General features: G+C 40.2%; 1 protein-coding gene across 2 annotated transcripts in view; it reads left to right on the forward strand.

The window, feature by feature from the left end:
* NFKB1 (nuclear factor kappa B subunit 1) overlaps nt 1–21,023 on the forward strand; it is a 113,509-nt gene that overhangs the window by 65,082 nt on the left and 27,404 nt on the right. For both annotated transcript variants that reach the window (XM_058547584.1, XM_058547585.1), the window contains exons 7-11: nt 9,988–10,151; nt 11,965–12,123; nt 14,024–14,128; nt 16,687–16,778; nt 18,659–18,797. In XM_058547584.1, coding sequence (XP_058403567.1) covers nt 9,988–10,151; nt 11,965–12,123; nt 14,024–14,128; nt 16,687–16,778; nt 18,659–18,797 — 659 coding nt within the window. The remainder of the gene's footprint in view (nt 1–9,987; nt 10,152–11,964; nt 12,124–14,023; nt 14,129–16,686; nt 16,779–18,658; nt 18,798–21,023) is intronic.

Genomic DNA, 21,023 nt, shown 5'->3' on the forward strand with positions numbered 1-21,023 from the left:
TTCACTCACAGAAATGACCCAGTTTGGATGATTTATGTGATCACTTGACCTATGAGTGCCACTTTTAGCAATATCTTCCTTCTGGAAATAAAGATAAGGACAAATTAGAAGAAATCAACTGTATAGCAGAAGTCAACACTTTATGGACAATTTTATGCTCTTGATGATTTCTTTAATGAACTGTTGACTCTGGATTTACAGTGTGAACATCCTGAGCATGAAGTGGGTAGGTAAATGTTGCTCCAGTTCTGTGCTGCTTAGAAAGAGTGCACAGATAAGAAGCCACGTCATGCAGATTTGTTTGGCGTTCACTAGACTTGAAATGTAAATACAAAGTGGCATGTTCATTTAAAGCTTGGTCACATAGACAAAACAAGCAGTTTTAAATGAAATATTATAAAAATAAATTCAGTCCAAAAGAAGTAAGAAATTTTTAATTAATTTTGTTTAATTTTTAAGAGTACCTTTCAGGGTTTCCTAATACTGGTTTAAATACTTCATGATAAAATCCCAGTTAATGTCGACTCTTGACTCAAAAGAAAGGAATTGTTTAAATCAACTGTAATTAAGCTGGTGGTAGTGTTACCGGCTTTGAATTCCAATCAAGTTTCAAGTTGGTTGTTATTGGGGAGGCTGAGCTTTCATGTTCTTAGGTATTTCTTTGTTTGACTGTGGAAATATTCAAGTGTGAAAAACCTAGAGAGAGAGCTTTCTTTTAAGTCACTAAAATCTGATTCTTTTGATGTTATGAAAAAAAAGAGACTGTATATTGGAGGAAGAAGCTTAAATTGATTTGAAAAATTCACCCGTGCTTTATATGAACTTGTTTCAACATCCTCTTGCGAGGCTGGCCTGCTTCCTGTTGTTCGTGGCAGTCGGTTCATCTGGGTTTTGGAATACCCGTCCTGTCCCTGACTGCCTGTGAGGGCCCTGAAATGCGGGGCGTGGCCCGAGCTTCAGACCAACTGCTCACTTGGTGACTCCACAGATGCACTCCCCCGGCTGCTGTCAGTGTGGAGTGTTTCTTCTCTTCGGCCCTGTTTAGTCTGTGTGATAATCATATCCTTTAGAGGAAATTATAGATGAAGCTCCCTACTAATAATATTTGTTATTATAAAACTTCCAGCATGTTGTCTGTAATTTGATGTTTCTGTGGTTTGACTAGTAGTCTTTCCAGATTTTTGAAGGAATTAATGGTTATTTAATTTGGGACCTACAGCAGGAAGAGAAGTAAATTCCGTTTCCAAGGAAAGTGAGGCAATCCATTCCTTTCTTGTAGGCTGGAGTGTGGGGTTCAGTAGCTGGAAGAACTTCATTCACTCACTCATTCACTCATTCATTCATTCATTCAGCAAACACTTTGAACCTCTAAGCTCCTCAGTTTGATTCTCAACATGTCTGCTCATAGCACTGTGGGATTTTCTAACCCTATACAATTTCACTGAGAAATTTAATCAAGAGGATGCCACTTGAGAGTTATAAGAGACTCGGTAGACTTTCCTGTTCAGAGTGTTCTATGAAACATTGGTACTCCCTTTGTAATTTGATTTTTAACTGAGAAATTTTTGCTTACAGTGTTTTCCAAAAGACAGTATTTCCTTCATGATTCATTTGTCTCTCTTATTTTTTTTTAAAGTTTCCAATGTCAGAAGCTGTTGCGTTTTAGTAGAAAGGATATCACGCAAGTAAACTGGAAACCAGCATTCTATTTCCAGTTCTGTCACCCCCAGTAGTAGGACTGAGGGCAATTTGCATAACTTCTTGGGGACTTTAGTTTTTTCCCTAGTAAAATCTGAGTGTTGGGCTACAGAATTTATCTCCAGGCCCTCTACATCTCCACAATTCTAGACTGAACTAACATTAGCTAATATTAGGAAATCACATGAGCAGACTTGGCATGTATGTGTTTATGGTATGTCGTCAATTCTTATTATTTAATTCTAACTTGTAGGTAAGAAAGGCACATAGAGAAATTTAGGAAGATAGCCAGAGTTATTCCTTAGACTTGTCAATACTAGAAATGGAACCAAGATCACTTGTTTTCAATAATACATCTTAGGCTGAGTATATAGATTCACAAGCAGAGCACCAATCCAACACATCAAAAAAGATATATAAAAATTGACACTGAAAAGATAAATAGCCTTTAAACTATCAAAACCAAAAGAATTACCTTTCTTTGGAGTTCTCAATAAAATTCAGTTTCTTTTTTCAGAGATATTTTGTTATCTATATGAAAATATTCATGTTTTAGATAGCAAAGTAATGATTGTAGGTTTGATTGCTTTAACTTAGGAGATTTGCCTTTATTTTTTTTTAGTTAGCTTTAATTTTGTCTTTTTATTTCTTATTCACTTATTTAGTTAGCCTTCAGTGCCTGTACTCATAAAAATAATCTTAGGTTGGTATTTTATTTTCAACCCTGAATATCAACAATTTGTTTCCACACCATTCTAGTTCTCAGAAATCTTTAGTCAGTGGAAACTCTCTGCTCCTTGACTTCGCTTTCAACCCCATTCCTCGCCTGTCATCCCCACACCTCTGCTTCTTCCTGCAGCCCTGATTTAGAGAGAGGTGAAGTCTTTCTTTTTTTTTCTTAAGCTAATATTTACAGCATACACAAGTTGGTAAGCACTGGAAGTAGATATATAAATGCAGAAATACAAAAGAGAAACAAGGCCTCCCTCAAAGAACTAGTGCAGATCATATAAAATTGCTGTCTTTGTAAGTCCAGAAACAATTGATTCTTAGAAATTTCATATGGTTCAAATGGACAAAGTATGGACTGAGATTAGAAGTATCCCACTTCCAAATTAGGGTGTGTATTGTGAGTCAGGGGCTGCTGTTAAACCTCGTGCCAGCTGTGAAGTCAGTGTGTGAGTCCTGAGAGGAGGAAAGGCCAGAGGGAGGGGCCCCTTCAGGATCCCAGCCCAGTGACATGGGAATTCGAACCTGCCCAGAGGGCAGCAGGGTTTCCAGATGGTGATGATGGAAACATCTGGCACAGGGCAGAGCGCTTCAAATCTGGCTGCTTGTTGAATTCACCGTTGGTCACTTTATAAGAATACTGATGCCAGGCCCTACTCCCAGAGTTGTTTTTTTTAGTAGGAAAGTGATTTATTTATTTATTTTCACTCAAGTTCAGTTTCTTTCTAGGCAGAGTCCCTGATATAATCATGCAGTTTTCAGTGGGGAGAAAGTTTAGTTCTTTTTTTTTTTTTTTATAACTTATTTAAACTAAATAAAAAGGAAAAACAGTTCACCCATTTCTGCCACCCCTCGCCCCCCACCTCTGGCAACCACCAATCTGTTCTCTGTATCTATGAGCATAGTTTTTTGTTTCTGGGTTTTTTTTTGAGATTCCACATATAAGAGAGATCATACAGTATTTGTCTTTCTCTGACTTATTTCACTTAGCGTAATACCCTTGAAGTCCATCATGTTGTGACAAATGGCAAGATTTCATTCTTTTTCATGGCTGAGTAATATTCCATTGTATATCTATACCACAATGTCTTTATCCATTCATCCGTCAATGAATACTTAGGTTGCTTCTATATCTTGGCTGTTTTAAATAGTGCTGCAGTGAACATAGGTGTGCTGCATATATCTTTTTGAATTAGTTTTTGTTTTCTTTGGATAAATACCCAGAAGTGGAATTGCCAGATCATGTGGTAGTTTTAATTTTAATTTTTTGAGGAACCTCCATACTGTTTTCCATAGTGGCCACAACAGTTGACATTTCCAATTCTGATCTCATGGGTCTGGCATAGTGTAGGGCAATGGTTCTCAAACTTTAGGGTGCATCAGAATCACCTGGAAGATTTGATAAAACACAGACTGCTAAGCCCCACCCTAGGAGTTTCTGATTCACTAGGTTTGGGATATGGCCCAAGAATTTGCATTTCAATAAGTTCTCAGGTAATGCTTATAGTGCTAGTCTAGAGACTACACTTTGAAAACCACTGATGTGGAAGAAAATGGCATTTTGAGTAGGAGACAGGATTGTAGTCTCAGTCCTATTGTTAGCTGTGATAACCTTTCTTTTTTTATTTTTGTCAGGTTTTACTAAAGTATAATCTAAATACTGTAATATTCACTCTTTAAGTGTCCAGTTCTCAGAATTTTGACAGATACTTGTATAAGCACCACAATCAAAGTATATGGTAGTTGTGTCACCCCCAAATCCCTGCATGTCACTCTGAAGGCAGCTCCTCCGCCCACTCCATGCCCTGGCCCTGGTCTGTTTTCTGTCCCTATGGTATTGCCTTTTCCAGAATGACATACAATGGAATCATACAGTGTGTAGCCTTTTTGAGTGTGGCTTCTTTTCACTTAGCATGATGCATTTGAGATTCCTGCAGGTTGTGTGTGTCAGTAGTTATTCCTTTTAATTACTAGGCAGTATTGCATTGTATCGATGTATCACAGTTTGTTTATCCATCCACCTGTTGAAGAATATTTGGTTTGTTTCCAGTTTTTGACAATAAAGCCACTTTTTGTGTGAATTTGAGTTTTCATTTCTCTCGGGCTTTGGTAAATATTGAGAGTGAAATTGTGGGTATGTATGTTAAGAGTACGTTTATCATGATAAGAAACTGCCAAATTGTTTTCAAAGTGGCTGTAACATTTTGCATTCTCATGTATTAACATTTATGATCCTCAATTTTTTCTGTTACATGTGCTAATAATAATATCTGCTCTAATTTTCTTTTATATTTTACTATAGAAATTTTCAAACATACATAAAAGTAGAGAGAAGAGCGTAATGAGCCCCCATTGTACCTGTCGCTCAGCTTCAACAGTTAACTATTACACGGCCAGTCTTGGTTTAAATACACTCCTATCTAGATATCTTTCAGTTATTGATACCTGCTTTAGTTCCATTGTGGTAAGAGAATATTTGGTATGGTTTGAATCCTTTTAAATTTATTGAGACTTGCTTTATGGATCAGAATATGGTCTGTCTTGATAAATATTCCTTGTGCACTTAAGAAGAATGATTAGCCTGATCAAGTTGAATGAATGTCTGTAAATGTCAGTTAGGTCCAGTTGTTTGATAGTGCTGTTCAAGTCCTCTGTATCCATACTGATTTTCTCTCTACATGTCCTATCCATTATTGAGAGAGGGGTGTTGAAATCTCTGACTACATTTATAGGTACATCTGTTTCTCCTTACAGTTCTGTAACATTTTGCTTCTTGTATTGTGAAGCTCTTTTATTAGATATGTCAACATTTACAATTCCTATGTCCTCCTAATGACTTGACCCCTTTATCATTAGAAAGTGACCCTCTTCTATCCCTAGTAATATTCTTTGCTCCAAAATCTGCCTTGACTGGTACTAATATAGCCACTTCAGCTTTCTTTTGATTAATGTTAGCTTGGAACATTTTTTTCCCATCCTCTTAGTTTTAACCTATTCATGTCTTTATATTCAAAGTAAATATGCACTGCATATAGTTGTAGTACTTTTTATTCCATCTTACACTCTCTGCCTTTAATTGGGTGTTTAATTTTTTAGCAGTTGTTTTACGATTTATACCATACATCTTTAACTTATCCTAGCCTACCTTTAAGTGACATTATGCGTCTTTGTGTATAGTATATGATCAGTATACTTTCATTTCCCCTTTCTCATCTTTTGTGCTATTGTGTCATATATTTTACATCTACATATGTTACAAATCCCCCAATATATTGTTTTATATTTTTGCTTTAAACAGCCGATTATCTTTTAAGGAAATTTTAAATAAGGAAAAAAGTATTTATATTTACCCCGTAGTTACCATTTGCAGTTCCCTTCATTCAGTTTCATACATCAAGATTTCTGTCTGGTGTCATTTTCTTCTGCCTGGAGCCCTTCCTTTAATTTTTCTTGTACTACTGGTCTGCTGCTTGCTGATAAATTCTTTCAGTTGTTGAGCATTTTTAAACTATTTCATCTTTGTTTTTCAAAGATATTTTTGAAGAGTATAGAATTCTAGGTTGACAGTGGTTTTTTCCACATCCTTAAAATATGCTGCTCTAGAGTCTCCTGGCTTGCCTCGTTTCCAGTGGAGTCTCCTGTCATTCTTCTCTTTGTTCCTCTCCACATAGTGTGTCGTTTTTTTCTCTATCAGCTTTTCAGTTTTTCTCTTCATTACAGGTTTTAAACAGTTTGATTATAACAGTCTTTAGTGTGATTTTCTTCATGTTTCTTGTGCTTCGGGGTTCATTGAGATTCTTGGATCTCTGGATTTATAGTTTTTATTAAATTTTAAAACTTTTCAGCCATTATTTTGTGTGTGTGTGTGTGAGGAAGATTAGCCCTGAGCTAATATGCATTGCCAGTCCTCCTCTTTTTGCTGAGGAAGACTGGCCCTGGGCTAACATCCACGCCCATCTTGCTCCACTTTATATGGGACGCCGCCACAGCATGGCTTGATAAGCAGTGGGTCAGTGTGCGCCCAGGATCCGAACCCCCAGCCGCCACAGCAGAGTGCACACACTTAAACGCTACGTCGCCATTATTTTTAATATTTTTTCCAACCACTTTTCTTTTTCTCCTTCTTCTGGAACACCAATTACATGTCTGTTTAGCCATTTGAAATTGTCCCACAGCTCATTGATTATCTGTTCTTTTTTTAATTTTTTCGTCCTTTTTCTTTGTTTCATTTTGGATTGTTCTATTACTGTGTCCTCAGGTTCACTAATCTCTTTATCTGTAATGTCAGATATGTTCTTAATCCCATATAGTGTATTTTTCTTCTCAGACATTGAAGTTTTCATCTCTATAAGTTTGTTTGGGGTCTTTGTTATATCTTCCATTGTCTCTTCTTAATGTACTAATGCTTTCTACCTTTTTGACCATGTGGAATATAATAGCTATTCAATGTAGTTGTCTACATTGTCTGTATTCTGTCTCATTTCTGGGTCTGTTTATACTGATTTATTTTTATTCTTATTATGAGTTGTATTTTCCTGCTTCTGTGCATGCCTGGTAATTTTTGATTAAATGACAGACACTTTGAATTTTGGATTATTGCATGTTGCTTTTTTTTTTTTTTCGTATGCCTTTAAACATTTTTGAGCATTGGGATGAAGTTAAATTTGGGGACAGTTTGATCCCTTCTAGACTTACTTTTAAGCTTTGTTAGGGAGACCAGAGCAGCCTTTAGTGTAGGGTCAATTTGGCACCATGACTAAGGCAGTACCTTTCTGAGTATTAAACCTGATGATCCGTGTATTACAAGATTTCTTGAGCTAGTCCAGCCCTGGATGTGCCCCAGGAATTGTTTTGCCTGCTCCTTTCTGGTGGTTCTTTTCCCAGCCTTGGGTCATTTGCTCACAGACACGCTCTGATAGGACTCAGCTGAGGATGCGAGGCGGAGCCCTGTGCATCTCGGAGTGTCTCTCTGTGTGTGGTTCTTTCCTCTCTGGTGCTTGGCTTTTGAATTCTAGCCTCCTTGGCCTCTTCTGTCTTCTGAACTCGGGGAAATCACCAGGCCCTGTTTGGGGCCCCCTCCAATGCTGCACTCTGGACACTCAAGGCATTAAGGCAGCATATTTGTAGGATTCACCTTATTTGTTTCCCTTTTCTTTTCTTTTTTTTTTTTTATAATTTTATTTATTTATTTATTTTTCCCCCAAAGCCTCAGTAGATAGTTATATGTCATAGTTGCACATCCTTCTAGTTGCTGTATGTGGGACGCAGCCTCAGCATGGCCAGAGAAGCGGTGCGTTGGTGCGCACCCGGGATCCGAACCTGGGCTGCCAGCATCAGAGTGCGAGCACTTAACCGCTAAGCCGCAGGGCCGGCCCTGTTTCCCTTTTCTTAAGGATCACTGTCCTGGGCTATCTGTTGTCCAGTGTCTGAAAACCATTTTTTCCTGTGCTTTTTGTTGTTTAAGGTGAGAGGTTCAATCAGTCTCCATTAATCCATCATTACCCGAAGCAGAAGACTTGACTTCCATGTTGTTTCATTTATTACCAGAGTAAATTCATTATCCACATAATAAATTATAAGGATGATGCCTTTTTCACAGTGACTGAATTAAATAATGTTCATGAAATGCGTTTTTGGATGGTAATGTGTGAAGTGCTACACAGATGTTTGTCATTGTCGTTGCCTAGAAGATAACCTCGTTTTCCCGTAGTTGTGGATGTTCTATATAGGAGTAAGGCCTAAAAGGCCAAAAGATGAGGGTGTTGTTTCTGAAAAACTGCCTGTGCCTCCATGCATGTCAGTATGTCACGTTGCATATTTTTCTGTGCTGTATTAATCCATGGATTCATTTATTCAACAGACATTCATTAGACACCCATGTGTCGAGCACTGTTCTGGGCACTGGAGATCTCTGCTCTCAAGGAGTGCACATTCTGTTGGTGTGCTTTATTCTCTGTGTGTGTCTCAGCTGCCCCCCCTTCTCCTGCCACTGTCTGGACACGTCTCTCATTCTGTCTCTGGGCTTCTGTACAAGCGCTCGTCTCATTCTGCCCTCACCTCTTAAATTTTCTTTCCCTAGTTTAGCTTGTCTTCCCACATTATCTTATTCTTTGTTTCATTCAATCCAGTTGTCGTAAGATTTCTATCTTTGCTCTACTAATATTTTTTTCTTTCTGAGTAAAAACCAGAGGAAAAGAAAAGTCCTTACAAAAGCTTTCAGGACTTTAGAGACCTGTGCCCCCACTTACTCATTGAACTCCTCACTTCCTGCTGCCTCCTGTTCCTTTCCCTCCAGCCCCATTGGCCTCCTTGCCCTTGTTGTCCTTGGAAGACGCCAGGCATGGTCCTACCGCAGGGCCTTTGCACCTGTTCCTCCTCTGCCTTCCATGCTCTTCTTCCAAATAGCCACAGTCCCCTCACTTTCTCCAGGTCTTTCTGCTCTGGTGTCATCTTCTCGATGAGGCCCTTTCTGGCCTCTCCCTATTTTAAAGTGCTGTGCCTTCCACTGCTACCTTTCCTAGTCTCCATTCCAACTTTATTTTTCTTGGTAACACATATTACTTCTAAATCATGCTGTCCCATTCCCTCATTCGTTTGTGTCTTCTCTGTTGTTGCACGGGCATGTACACTGTAGAGGTGGGGACTCCTTTACTGCCAACCAGAGCACCGAGGACACTGCCTAGCACAAATAAGGAGTTGAGTAAATATCTGTTGAATGAAGGGGTCTCCTTGGTAAAAAGTGCTTTTTTGTTTGTTTGTTGTATTACATTTATTGAATATACTTCTTTGTTTCATGTACTTTATTTTAAAATGAATGGCTGGAGCATTTTATATATTTTCTTAAAAATCCCTCTCATTGCTTCAGTTAGCTTGTTAGCATATTTTGTTCTGTAGGTATTTGGCCGTTGTAGGATAAAAGGTGCTCCACCCCGATTACAGGTTCCCTTCAGGCCCGAGTACATGTAGAATTGGGTGACACTCTGCTGCTAATAAATAGTTCCAACCTTATAAATAACCCAGGAGGAGATGGGATTCCTGGTAGATCCATCCGGAAGCCCAAGGATGATCCAAAAGTGAAAAAAAAAAAATCCTTCCAAATATAGTTTGGAAAAAAAAAAATCCTTCCTCCTATTCTTAAAAAAAAGATTAAAAAGTTAGTAATATTTTTGGAGTTAAAAATTCTTTTTATGCAGCTCTCCTAGAAGATACTTTAAAATGAGTTTATGTATATATGTATACATATATACCTTACTCTCTCAATCTTAATTTGAAAGTCTAATAAGCTCTGAAAAACAAAAGATTTTTCTCAGTTTGCTGCAGACTCATTTGGTGGCAAAACCCAATCTGACCTGATGTGCAGCTGTTTATAGTCTTTATTATTCCATTTGGTGAGTCTACTTTATATGTTTCACAGCAGAAATAGTCATGTGTTTGATTGGGGTGGCCTACAGCTATTGAGGCCTTGTGTATTTTATTTAAACTCACTTACCTGAAACCAGACTCTGGAGTCATTCACTGCCTAACTTTGGTTTTGTTGTTGTTACTGTTATTTTTCTCCAGCTTTGCAAACCTGGGTATACTTCATGTGACAAAGAAAAAAGTATTTGAAACACTGGAAGCCCGAATGACCGAGGCCTGTGTAAGGGGCTATAATCCAGGACTTTTGGTGCATCCTGATCTTGCCTACTTGCAGGCGGAAGGTGGAGGAGACCGGCAGCTCACAGGTGAGTCTTTCTCTTCCAGCTTCGATCCTCTGAGAGCTCAGGCTCGCTCTCCTTTTCTCGTGTGTAGACCATGTGCTCATCTGTATGCCCTGGGTTTCTTCTTCTCCTGTCTGTACCCCAAGCTGCTCCAACCCTTTCCCTGCTCGGAAAACTCGGATAGCCTCCTGCTACCTCTAGAATAAAATCTATACCTCCGGGGCCTGGCATACAAAGCTCTCACAGTCTGGCCCCAGTCACATTGCCAGCCTCATCTCCAGTCCCACCATGCACCCACCTCTCCCCATCACTGCCCCCTGAACACTGACGCATATTCTCACCTTTGTATGTGTGTTCTGCCTAAAACACCCTACCCTTCCCTTTATCAACCTGTCAAAACCAATTCATAATTCAAGACCTAGTTCAAAGACCACCTCCCCTGTTATATGCGCCCCCAGCTCACCTTATTATAAGGAATCTTTCTTTGGGCTCTTCAGGCACATTATAAACTATTCTCTTTATCATATAAATGCTATGACTTTTATGTTTTCCTGCCTTTATTCATATTTCTTCTTTCAACCCCAGTGCTTGTCCCACCATATGTGCCATTTCTGCTTTTATATGTTGTCCTTTAGTCTGGCGATCCTGTCATCATCTCATACTCAGGTGATCTAAAACCAGTCATCATTTTTCCACTAAACATGTTTCGTCTTCTGACATCCAGACTGAGAGCCTTCACGTCATCTTGGACTCCTCATCAGCTTGTGGTGCAGCTGTTGTGTGCTCTCTGGCGCCCCACCCCTCATTCCATTGTCAGTGTTCTGTCTCTGTCCCTCCCCACTTCTAGTCCACTTTACAGCCTATGGCCAGATGGATCTTACTAAAGCCTGTGTCTCACCACACTCAGTGCCTCCCTGTTGCCTACAAAATGCAAATTCTGTAAGCTGGCATTTTAGGCCTCCCAAGAACTGTCCCTAGTCTGCATTTTCCACTCTGTTTCCCACTACACCCCTTCATGTCGCACTGAACTAGTCCACAGGCACACCATGATTGCTCACGGCCCCGCCTGGGCACACTCTTTCTGTTCTTGCTGTTCCCTCCTCCTGGAATGCCCTTGTTCACTTATGTCTTCATAAGTTCGAGTTCTACCATCCCTTCAAGATTTAGAGCAAATGTCTCTTCTGCTTCAAAGCCTCTGGATTCTTCCCTCCTTTGAAATTCCATATCACTTCATCTACAGTCCTTTTATAGTGCTTATCTCTTGAATTGTCACTTTGTATAAGTTAAGTACGACTATATCCATCAGCACGAAAGCTCCGTCAGGAGGGAAGGAAGGAGCCAGGTGCAACTGAGTCATTCAGTTCCTTCAGCAGTGCTCTGAGTGCCTGCTGTGTGCCAGGCACTGTGCCAGGTGCTGTTGGTGAGCACAGTCCCTGTGCTCAGAGCTTTTGGATACTTGCACATTGCTCAATACAACCGATGCACAGGCAGCTGCTCGCGTTCCATTCCAGCACATCCTTTGTCCTTTCACTCTTCTTGTAGGGAGAAAAATGAGACCTCCTGGGAAGATAGGAGAGAGGCAATTTGATACATGGAGGACAGTTTCTACTGTCATCCAGAGAAAATGCACGTGTTCTCTTGATGCCTTTAATTTTGGGTTACATAAGTGACCATTTTTAAACTTTTACTAGCAATATGAAGAATTTCAAAAGAAACAAATAGATTTTTATTTTAAGTTTATGTTCTTTATTTGGGCTTTATAAAAGCATCTTATCTAAAATGTTCACACTTGACTCTTTCCCTGGGCATTGATGCACTGGGCTGTCTCTGGGCCTAGATCGGGAAAAGGAGATCATCCGCCAGGCAGCTCTTCAGCAGACCAAGGAGATGGACCTCAGCGTGGTGCGGCTCATGTTTACGGCATTTCTTCCAGACAGCACGGGCAGCTTCACGCGGCGCCTGGAGCCCGTGGTGTCAGATGCCATCTATGACAGCAGTGAGTGCTTGATGTCTGTCAGGAGGCCCTGGGGGCGCTGTCGGGAGTAGGCTTCCCCTGCACTGGCAGTTTCTTACTGGCTCCCAGTCCCGGGCAAGGAACTTCATTCCTGCAGCCTCACGTTTTCACCTACAAAGTGGGAATACTAAAATCTAGCTTAAAAAGTTGATGTCTTGGGCTGGCCTGGTGGCTCAGCAGTTAAGTGCGCGCACTCCGCTTCAGCGGCCCAGGATTCGCAGGCTCAGATCCCAGACGTGCACCGACACATTGCTTGTCAAGCCATGCTGTGGCGACGTCCCATATAAAGTAGAGGAAGATGGGCACGGATATTAGCCCAGGGACAATCTTCCTCGGCAAAAAGAGGAGGATTGGCAACAGATGTTAGCTCAGAGCTCATCTTCCTCACAAACAAAAAAATTAATTAATTTAAAAAGTTAATGTCTCGGGGCTGGCCCGGTGGCGGTGCGGTTAAGTTCACGTGCTCCACTTCGGGGGCCTGGGGTTCGCTAGTTCAGATCCTGGCCGCGGACCTACGCACCGCTCATCAAGCCATGCTGAGGTGGCGTCCCACATAGAGCAACTAGAAGGATGTACAACTATGACATAGAACTATCTACTGGGGCTTTGGGGAGAAAAGGAAAAAAGGAGGAAGATTGTCAACAGATGTTAGCTCAGGGCCAATCTTGCTCAAAAAAAAAAAAAAAGTTGATGTCCCGATTAAAAATGAAGTGATGAGGGGCTCAGTAAACGTAGTTCTCCTTCCTCAGATGTGCGTTTTAGTCTTTTACTTATAATGCCAAATCTCTTCTTATTTTTGAATTCCTTACTATGAGGATATATTGTTGGTGCTCTTAAATGGGGAAAATGTCTCAATTTTTTTTCATTGAGGCTCTAAAGAGAAGTTAATAAAAGACAACTGTTGTTATTATCCATCTTCATTCTCGCATGTTATAGCTTTATCCAGATAGGAACTTTATCAAGATAGGAATGAACAGTATAGATAGTATGTGGTTTCAAAATTCTATTTCAGTCTATAGTTCCTAGAATTTTTTAAGAGAGTTTTATGGTGGTCTTCAGCATTTATCATGCAGATTTCTTGTTTGGTATGCAAGGGATTTATTAAACATGTTCCCAAAAAGCTGCAAGAACAGTGTTTAGGCTCATTGGAAGTTTATAGAGTATGCTCTAAATAGAAAGCTCCATGCTCCAAGTACAGCAACTAACTGATTTCTTTAATTTAAACAAGTTTGAAGGGAAGTGAAAGACTTATAAAATGATGTAGATTCATATACCAAAGATCACCTTAAAATGCAGCTGTTGGAACGAAAAAAAAAAAAAAAGGAAGCTTCATACTATTACCACATGAAACTTTTGCCCCCTAACCACACAGAATTCTAATTTAGTTTGGGGAAAAGAAATACATCTCCATTTTTCTTTTCTACAGAATAAAAATTAATAAATAGTTTAAGAAAATTTTGCTTTTCCTAAATTTCTCGGACCCCTGTAGATGGTACATCAGCATCATGGAAATAAGTTTGGGGTTCAAGTCTTGACCTAATTGAAATTCCACATGTATGTTGGCTTGGCACTTCCTGAAACATCAGAAACACTTTCTCTTTCTATATTAGTCTCTCTCACTGTGCCAGTGGGAGAAACAAACACTGCCCCTTGTGGCCCCATCTCCTTTGGTGATGAGGAATGACCCAGGCCCAAGAAGTACTCTGAGGACTTCAGAAGGCATTTTTGTTTTGTTTCTATCCTTGTTAAAGCAATATGAGTGAAAGCATCTACTGACACTTCCTCATGGTTGATGTGTGCTAAGGTCAGGGTCCCTCCTAGGAGACTGGATTGTGGAGCTAGGGATAAACCATGATGTTTGTTGTTTTTCTCCTGTGGACAGAAGCCCCCAACGCCTCCAACTTGAAGATTGTAAGAATGGACAGGACAGCTGGATGCGTAACTGGAGGGGAAGAGATCTATCTTCTCTGTGACAAGGTTCAAAAAGGTAAATGTATGCTCTGATCTCAAGATGTGAAATATACTTCTGAGTGTGTTTGTGAGTCACTTTTTGGCAGTGGACCAGTAATATCCCTCTTCTGCCATAGAACTCCTTTAAAATATTTACATATTTACCTCTTCCAAATTGAAGTTGTCTCTGTTATTTTTTTTTAACCCAACAGGTTCATTTTAAAATTTTCAACAGAAGTAAAGAGAAATAAGAAAATAGTGATAATTGTAATCAGTGACATTTCAGTGTTTTTATGTTTTAAACTTTGGTATATGAACTTAGTTAAAGTAAAATAAATGAGTGATAGCCCATGCTTGACACACATGCACACATACACTAAATAATGTTTTACATAGTGCAAAATGGTTTCTTTTGTTAATCTTACAATGCTTTGTTGCAACACTGAGAGAGCTTCTGTGTGTACTTTCACATGATATTCTGATGTCAGTTAAGAAAAAGAAAGATTAAGGACTATAAGGAAATGCTCAGAGCATGTTTCTCTCATAATTTTCACTTTCAGAAAAGGTTCTTGCATTTATCTCTCATTAGGTATAGTACAAGATTCATAAATTAGCAAAAGCTGGGGGGGATTGTGTTATTTTCTCAAACTTCACTCATTTTTTAAATAAAATAACAGAAAGTATATTATAATAAAGATCTACTCACTACAAAGTGATGAACATTTTCAAAGTAAGCAGATGCATAACTGGAAATATAGCCCCTAAATAAAAGAAATATGGCTTTAAAAAAAATTTCTCATTTGAGGCTAAATGTTCTGAGGTTAAAAGACAGAAAAAATGGAATCAGATTTTAAAGGTATATCTTTATCCAAAAAAAGTTTACACTTTCTCTGCATGTCCTGGTATCAGCCTTCTTTTCACCCATTCTATTCAAGTGCTAAACATTTCCAGATTCCTGGGTGTGCATATTATGAGTAGACACAATCTGAGTCCCTTTATTTGTAAATGTGATTCTTTTGTGTGTGTGTGTATGTGTGTGTGTGTGTGTGTGTGTGTGTGAGGAAGATCAGCCCTGAGCTAACATCCATGCTAATCCTCCTCTTTTTTTTTGCTGAGGAAGACCGGCTCTGAGCTAACATCTATTGCCAATCCTCCTCCTTTTATCCCCCAAAGCCCCAGTAGATAGTTGTATGTCATAGCTGCACATCCTTCTAGTTGCTGTATGTGGGACGCGGCCTCAGCACGGCCAGAGAAGCGCTGCGTCGGTGCGCGCCCGGGATCCGAACCCGGGCGCCAGTAGCGGAGCACGCGCACTTATCCGCTAAGCCACGGGGCCGGCCTGTAAATGTGATTCTTAATCGTCATCCTTACATTGGAGTAGCTTGTTAAGAGGAGCCTTGTCAGTGATTGAAAGGACCTGAAGAACTAGGGCCAAGGTCCTACCTGGAGGCAAAGGAACAGACCAGAGGTAATGAGGTATCTTATCCAACCCTGATATTTCTAAAATTCTACTTAAATGTAAATATAAACTGAGTTTTTGTAAATCGGTAGTGCAGTCCTTCCTAGGAAGTAGGAAGTGAAGCCAGGGAGATGCCAACCTGAGTTACATTGTCATATTTCTGCAGAATTAGAATCCATGACTCAAGTGTGAATTTACGCATTCTAATTTAATCTGAAGGGACTTGACCAACATAATGTTTTTAACAGTTTCTCAATTTGGATTAATAAGTATTATAGGGAGGCAGTATAGTAGAATGTTTAAGAGCCTAGAGTCTAAAACTACACCGTCTGTGTTCAAATGCTAGCTTCTCTATTTACTAGCTGTTCAACCTTGGATAAGCCATTTAACCTCTCTGGACTCCAGTTTCTCTTCTGCAAAATGAAAATATTAATAATACACCTGCATCACAGATATATATATATATATATATATATATATATATATATATATATAAACGCACATACACACACACATATAAATCACTTAGAACAGTGTCTGCCATATAGTAAACTTTATACAAGTTAAGTATTATTATGTAAATCTATATTGAGTTGACTCACCTTTGAAACTCTGATATTTCTCACTGTCCATACTTCTCAGGAATGAATTGGTTTAGGGATGGAGAAGTGGGAAGATGAAAGACTGATTAAAAGACTCAAATTGGGTCTGGCCTGGTGGTGCGGTGGTTAATTTTGGCACTGTCTGTTTCAGCAGTCTGGGGTTCGTGGGTTCGGATCCCAGGCGCTGACCTACACCACTCATCAAGCCATGCTGTGCTGTGACCCACGTACAAAATAGAGAAAGATTGGCACAGATGTTAGCTCAGGGCCAATCTTCCTCACCAAAAAAAAGACTCAGATTGAATAGGTAAAACTAGTATTCTGTCATTGTCAGTGAAACTTGAGGCCCATTACTGTGGTAACTAATAAAAATTCAGTAATTGTGAAAATTTTTAATGAGTCAAAAGTCTATTAATTACTTTCAAAAAAGTTGGAGTTCACAGTAGGTAAGATTTTGAATGAGCTTTGTTTCCAATGTGTTTATGAATATAATGACACCATGTGAAATTACACACCTAAACGTGACGTTCACAGATGACATCCAGATCCGATTTTATGAGGAGGAAGAGAATGGTGGAGTCTGGGAAGGATTTGGAGACTTTTCCCCCACAGACGTTCATAGACAAGTAAGTGGATGATGATGATGATGATTTTACATTCTCTGCCTTGCTAAAATTCAGTACTTAGTTTCCATATATGAAAAAGGAAAAATCATAAATATTTATTTAACATTATAAAAGAGTACTATTTTTAAGACTCTTGCAGGTCTTCCAGAAAAGTTACTATCATAGAATTATGAGCAAGCCTCTATTAGACCGTTCACTCTGAGATCTTGCAAGACATTTCATTTGAGTGTCTGATCACCTAGCCATAAGGCAGTGGTCCTCGGGTCCTTTGGTGGAAATGTTTTAAGTATATGTATTAGTCTGTTCAGGCTGCCATAACAAAATACCATAGACTGGGTGGATTAAACAACAGAAACTTATTTTCTCACAGTTCTGGAGGCTAGAAGTCCCAGATCAAGTCTGACAGGGTCGGTTCCTGGTGAGAGCTCTCTTCCTAGCTTGTAGACAGCCAGCCACCTTCTTGCTGTGTCCTCACATGGCAGAGAGAGAGTGAGCTCTCTGGTGTCTCTTTTGATAGGAACATTAATAGGACTATCTGATCATGGTCCTACCCTTAGGATTTCATTTAACCCCAGTAATTTCTGTAAAGGCTCTCTCTCCAAATACAGCCAACCTAGGGGGGTTAGGGCTTCAACATATGGATTTTGGGTGGACACAATCAGCCCACAACAGTGTTCTACCAGGGTAATTATGGTGAGACCTGTTAAAAGGGTATTCTAATGAAAAGTGTTGAAAGAGGGAGTCTTCGGGTTAAGGCTGGTGTCTTCATGATAAATCAAGATTTCCCAGTGACAGCTGAATATATAACTAAGAGATGAAAATACTGAATCCCCATCTTAATGATTACTCTGAGTGATTGAGAAATACTATTTTCACAAAAAAATTGGAAACAATCCAAATGTCCATCAATAAGTGGCCAGTTAAATGATGGCTTATCTATGTGATGGAATATTATGCAGTTATTAAAAAGAATGAGTACTGTATGAACTAATATGGAAAGATCTCACAGATACAACCTTAAAATTCTTTAAAAGATAGATATAAAACAAAGTATATATAAAAAAGATTCTATGTTCATGTTTGCATATGGATAAAGAAACTTTAGAAGAATAGAAAAGAAATGAATGACGTCTCCGTGTTTACCTCTGGGGGGCAGGCACACAGTAGAAATTGCCTGGATTGGGGACAGGAGTGACCAGAAGAATTTTCAATGTGCCATTGTATACTTTTATATTTTACAAAGTCTTGATCCCTATGAATATATTACATAGTCAAAAAATCAAACTAAAAAATGTAAAAATGCCTCACTATTCTGGCACTATCAGAACTTAATGAGGAAGCTGTCTCAGAGGTGTTGCCGAATGTGCTGTGTAGGCCTGGAGTCTTGGCCATCCTCTCCTCAAATTGCACTGACCCTGGGTGACGTCTCCCTCACAGAGTTTAGTTTCCTCTCCTCGTTGGCTGGGCTGCAGGCTGACAGTAGTACCGCTTTCCTCATCTGTCTCTTTCCACATCCAGTCTTCCTGATGTTGCTGTAAATAATCTTGGAGGCTTTTAAGGCTGATTTGGAAGAGGAGAAGGAGGCGTATAGAATGTATTTTATTCTTATGATTATTTACAACAGGAAGACATTTGAAATACTGGACAAATGAAATAATAAAGATTTGCAATACATTGGCATAGTCCTGTATTTCAATTTCACAGTAGCAGTTTGATAAAAATGTATGGGTATAGAATTTTGAGTTTATAACTTTCTCTAGGGTGCTATATTTTTTAGTACACTGTGTCTAAACATTGGACATAAAGAGTGTATTTAATGAGTAGCATTGCTGGAAAAAAAAATGTAGCCTACCCAACATTTGGATCTTTGTATCCTACAGTTTGCCATCGTCTTCAAGACTCCAAAGTATAAAGATGTCAACATTACAAAACCAGCCTCTGTGTTCGTCCAACTTCGGAGGAAATCTGACTTGGAAACTAGCGAACCAAAACCTTTTCTCTACTACCCTGAAATCAAAGGTAACACACTTGTTTAAATTCTTGTGCTTGTTCCAATAAGAGGGCAAGCTGATTAGAAAAGATCAGTTAGTCACCTCCTTTGAACAGCTTCCTAGTAACTGGCCCCTGGGTCCATGGTACTTATTTTTAGAAAAGAGAGAGTAATATACCATTTTGGGGTCATGCAGTTCAATCCAGCCATTTAAAATAATGTTGTTTCCACCAAGCTTCTATGAGATTTAGACATTTGAGAATTTGTCTTTGAATCTGAGACTCTATCTTTTATTGGTAACTCAGCGTTCAGGCAGTTGAGATAAAGGGATAAGGCTTGCTGTGTAGAAGAGTCAGCTGCTCCACAACTGCCCTCCGGCAGTAGAGCAGAAGACTCAGCCACTGTGCAGTGCAGAACTGTAAAAATGAATGAAGGACCGTTCTTTTCCTCACAGAGGCACACCGAGAAGGGGAGATGATAGTCTCCTTAGATGGTTATAATGCAAATTTATGAATTTGGTAAGTTCCAAAAGTAGAGCATTCATAAACACCTATGAGAATGCTGAGGAGCAAGAACTCTTGACTCTACAGAAGCTACAAGAAGAAGGCTTCTTCCAGGTCCTTAAAATTGGGGATATATTTCAGTAGGTGGGTGTGAAACAGAGAAGGAAAGGGTTTCCTAGGCTTAGGGAACCTCAGTAGCTGAAACAATTAGTGTCTATTCAGAGAGAAGTGAGCGTTATGAGCACTGAGATGGACTAGTGAAGGCCCCAGGCAGGTGAGGAAGGCAGGGCCGGGCTGTACAGTGCTGTGATGGGCAGCTAAGGAATTCTGCATTGATTCTGGACAAGGGAGTGACCAGGCCTGTTTGGATTTGGAATGATGGCTCCAACTTCTTTATACAGTCACTGAGGAGACTATCTAGGCAGCAGACGAGTCAGAAGAGAAATGCAAGATCCAAGAGAAAGGGTGAGGTTAGGAAAGCTATTAGTGCAAGGAATGAAAGGGGAAGGTGGGTTCAAGAGGCAGTGCAGCGATGGCATCAGGAAGACCCAGATGCTGGTTGACAGGGGGGTGAAGGAGAAATTCAGGAGTCACGGCTGGTTCTGGGAATCCCTGCCTAGGAAGGTTGTAATACGGTTGTGTTGGTGAAAGAGTCAAGGGAGCAAAGGTAGATTTGGGTGGGCAAAAGGGGAGCTCAGTTTAAAACATGTTGCCTTTTAGGTTCCTGTGGTAGATTCCTAACAGACCCGTCAAAAGGCAGGACTGGAACTCCTGAGAGGGCAGGGTGGGGAATTCAGTGTCGAGAATCCTCTCCGAATGAGTGTAACAGGCCCCCAAACTGGATAATTGTTCAAAGGTATTTCTTAACCTGGAGAACACTGACCCCCAAGGGGTACATGGATAGAAATGTACTTTAATATGATTAGGTTTTTTTGCAATCCTGTTTTGTATTTTACATTTTGAAAGCTATGATTCTAAGAAGAGATGCATAGACTTCACCAGACTGCAAAAGGGGCCATGGTACAAACAACATTAGAAACCCCTGGGTCAGCGGGCAGTGAGACTGGAGAGGGAGGGAGGTGAGTACAATGACGGTCACAGGCACCCAGGTCCTGGCCGAGGCTAGAAACCACAGAGGTGCCACAGCCACGACCCACAAGGGGCTGAGTCCTATGACGGCAACTTGTGAGGGGTGATCTTGGAAGAGGGCTTTCTTTTCCTAGAATTCGTGCTGTGGCAGGAGCAATTAGAAGATGGTTCCGTGAGTGCTTGTTTCTTTTCTGAGGTTGCGACCTCTCCACTGATGGTCAGATTCGTAGTGCATTCTGTTACTGGTGGTTTGAAAACCTTGTCAGCAGAGGGGCCTTTTGGTTTCTCCACGTGAAATTTCACACAAATCCCGGTATATGGGCCAGATAGAGTCTGGTTGTGGTGGAGGAGAGCCCTGCCCACTGGACCTCCCCAGAAGCTCTCTCACCTCTCTCTTCACTCCCCCACCGCAGAGCTGCCGAGGTCTTCTGAATGCTTCAGTCTGCATAAAATTTGAAAATCCCTGTTGGATTCTTTAAAAGTAGATGCAAAAGGGAAACATGGCAAAAGTTTTTGGACTTTCTGAGGAAAAAATATAGATTTCATCTCTTAAAATATATCTTCAGGGACTGGCCCTGTGGCGTAGCAGTTAAGTGCACGCGCTCCGCTGCTGGTGGCCCGGGTTCGGATCCCGGGCGTGCACCGATGCACCCCTTGCCAGGC

Source organism: Diceros bicornis, chromosome 8 (genome assembly GCF_020826845.1).
Source record: "Diceros bicornis minor isolate mBicDic1 chromosome 8, mDicBic1.mat.cur, whole genome shotgun sequence".
Classification (NCBI taxonomy): domain Eukaryota; kingdom Metazoa; phylum Chordata; class Mammalia; order Perissodactyla; family Rhinocerotidae; genus Diceros; species Diceros bicornis.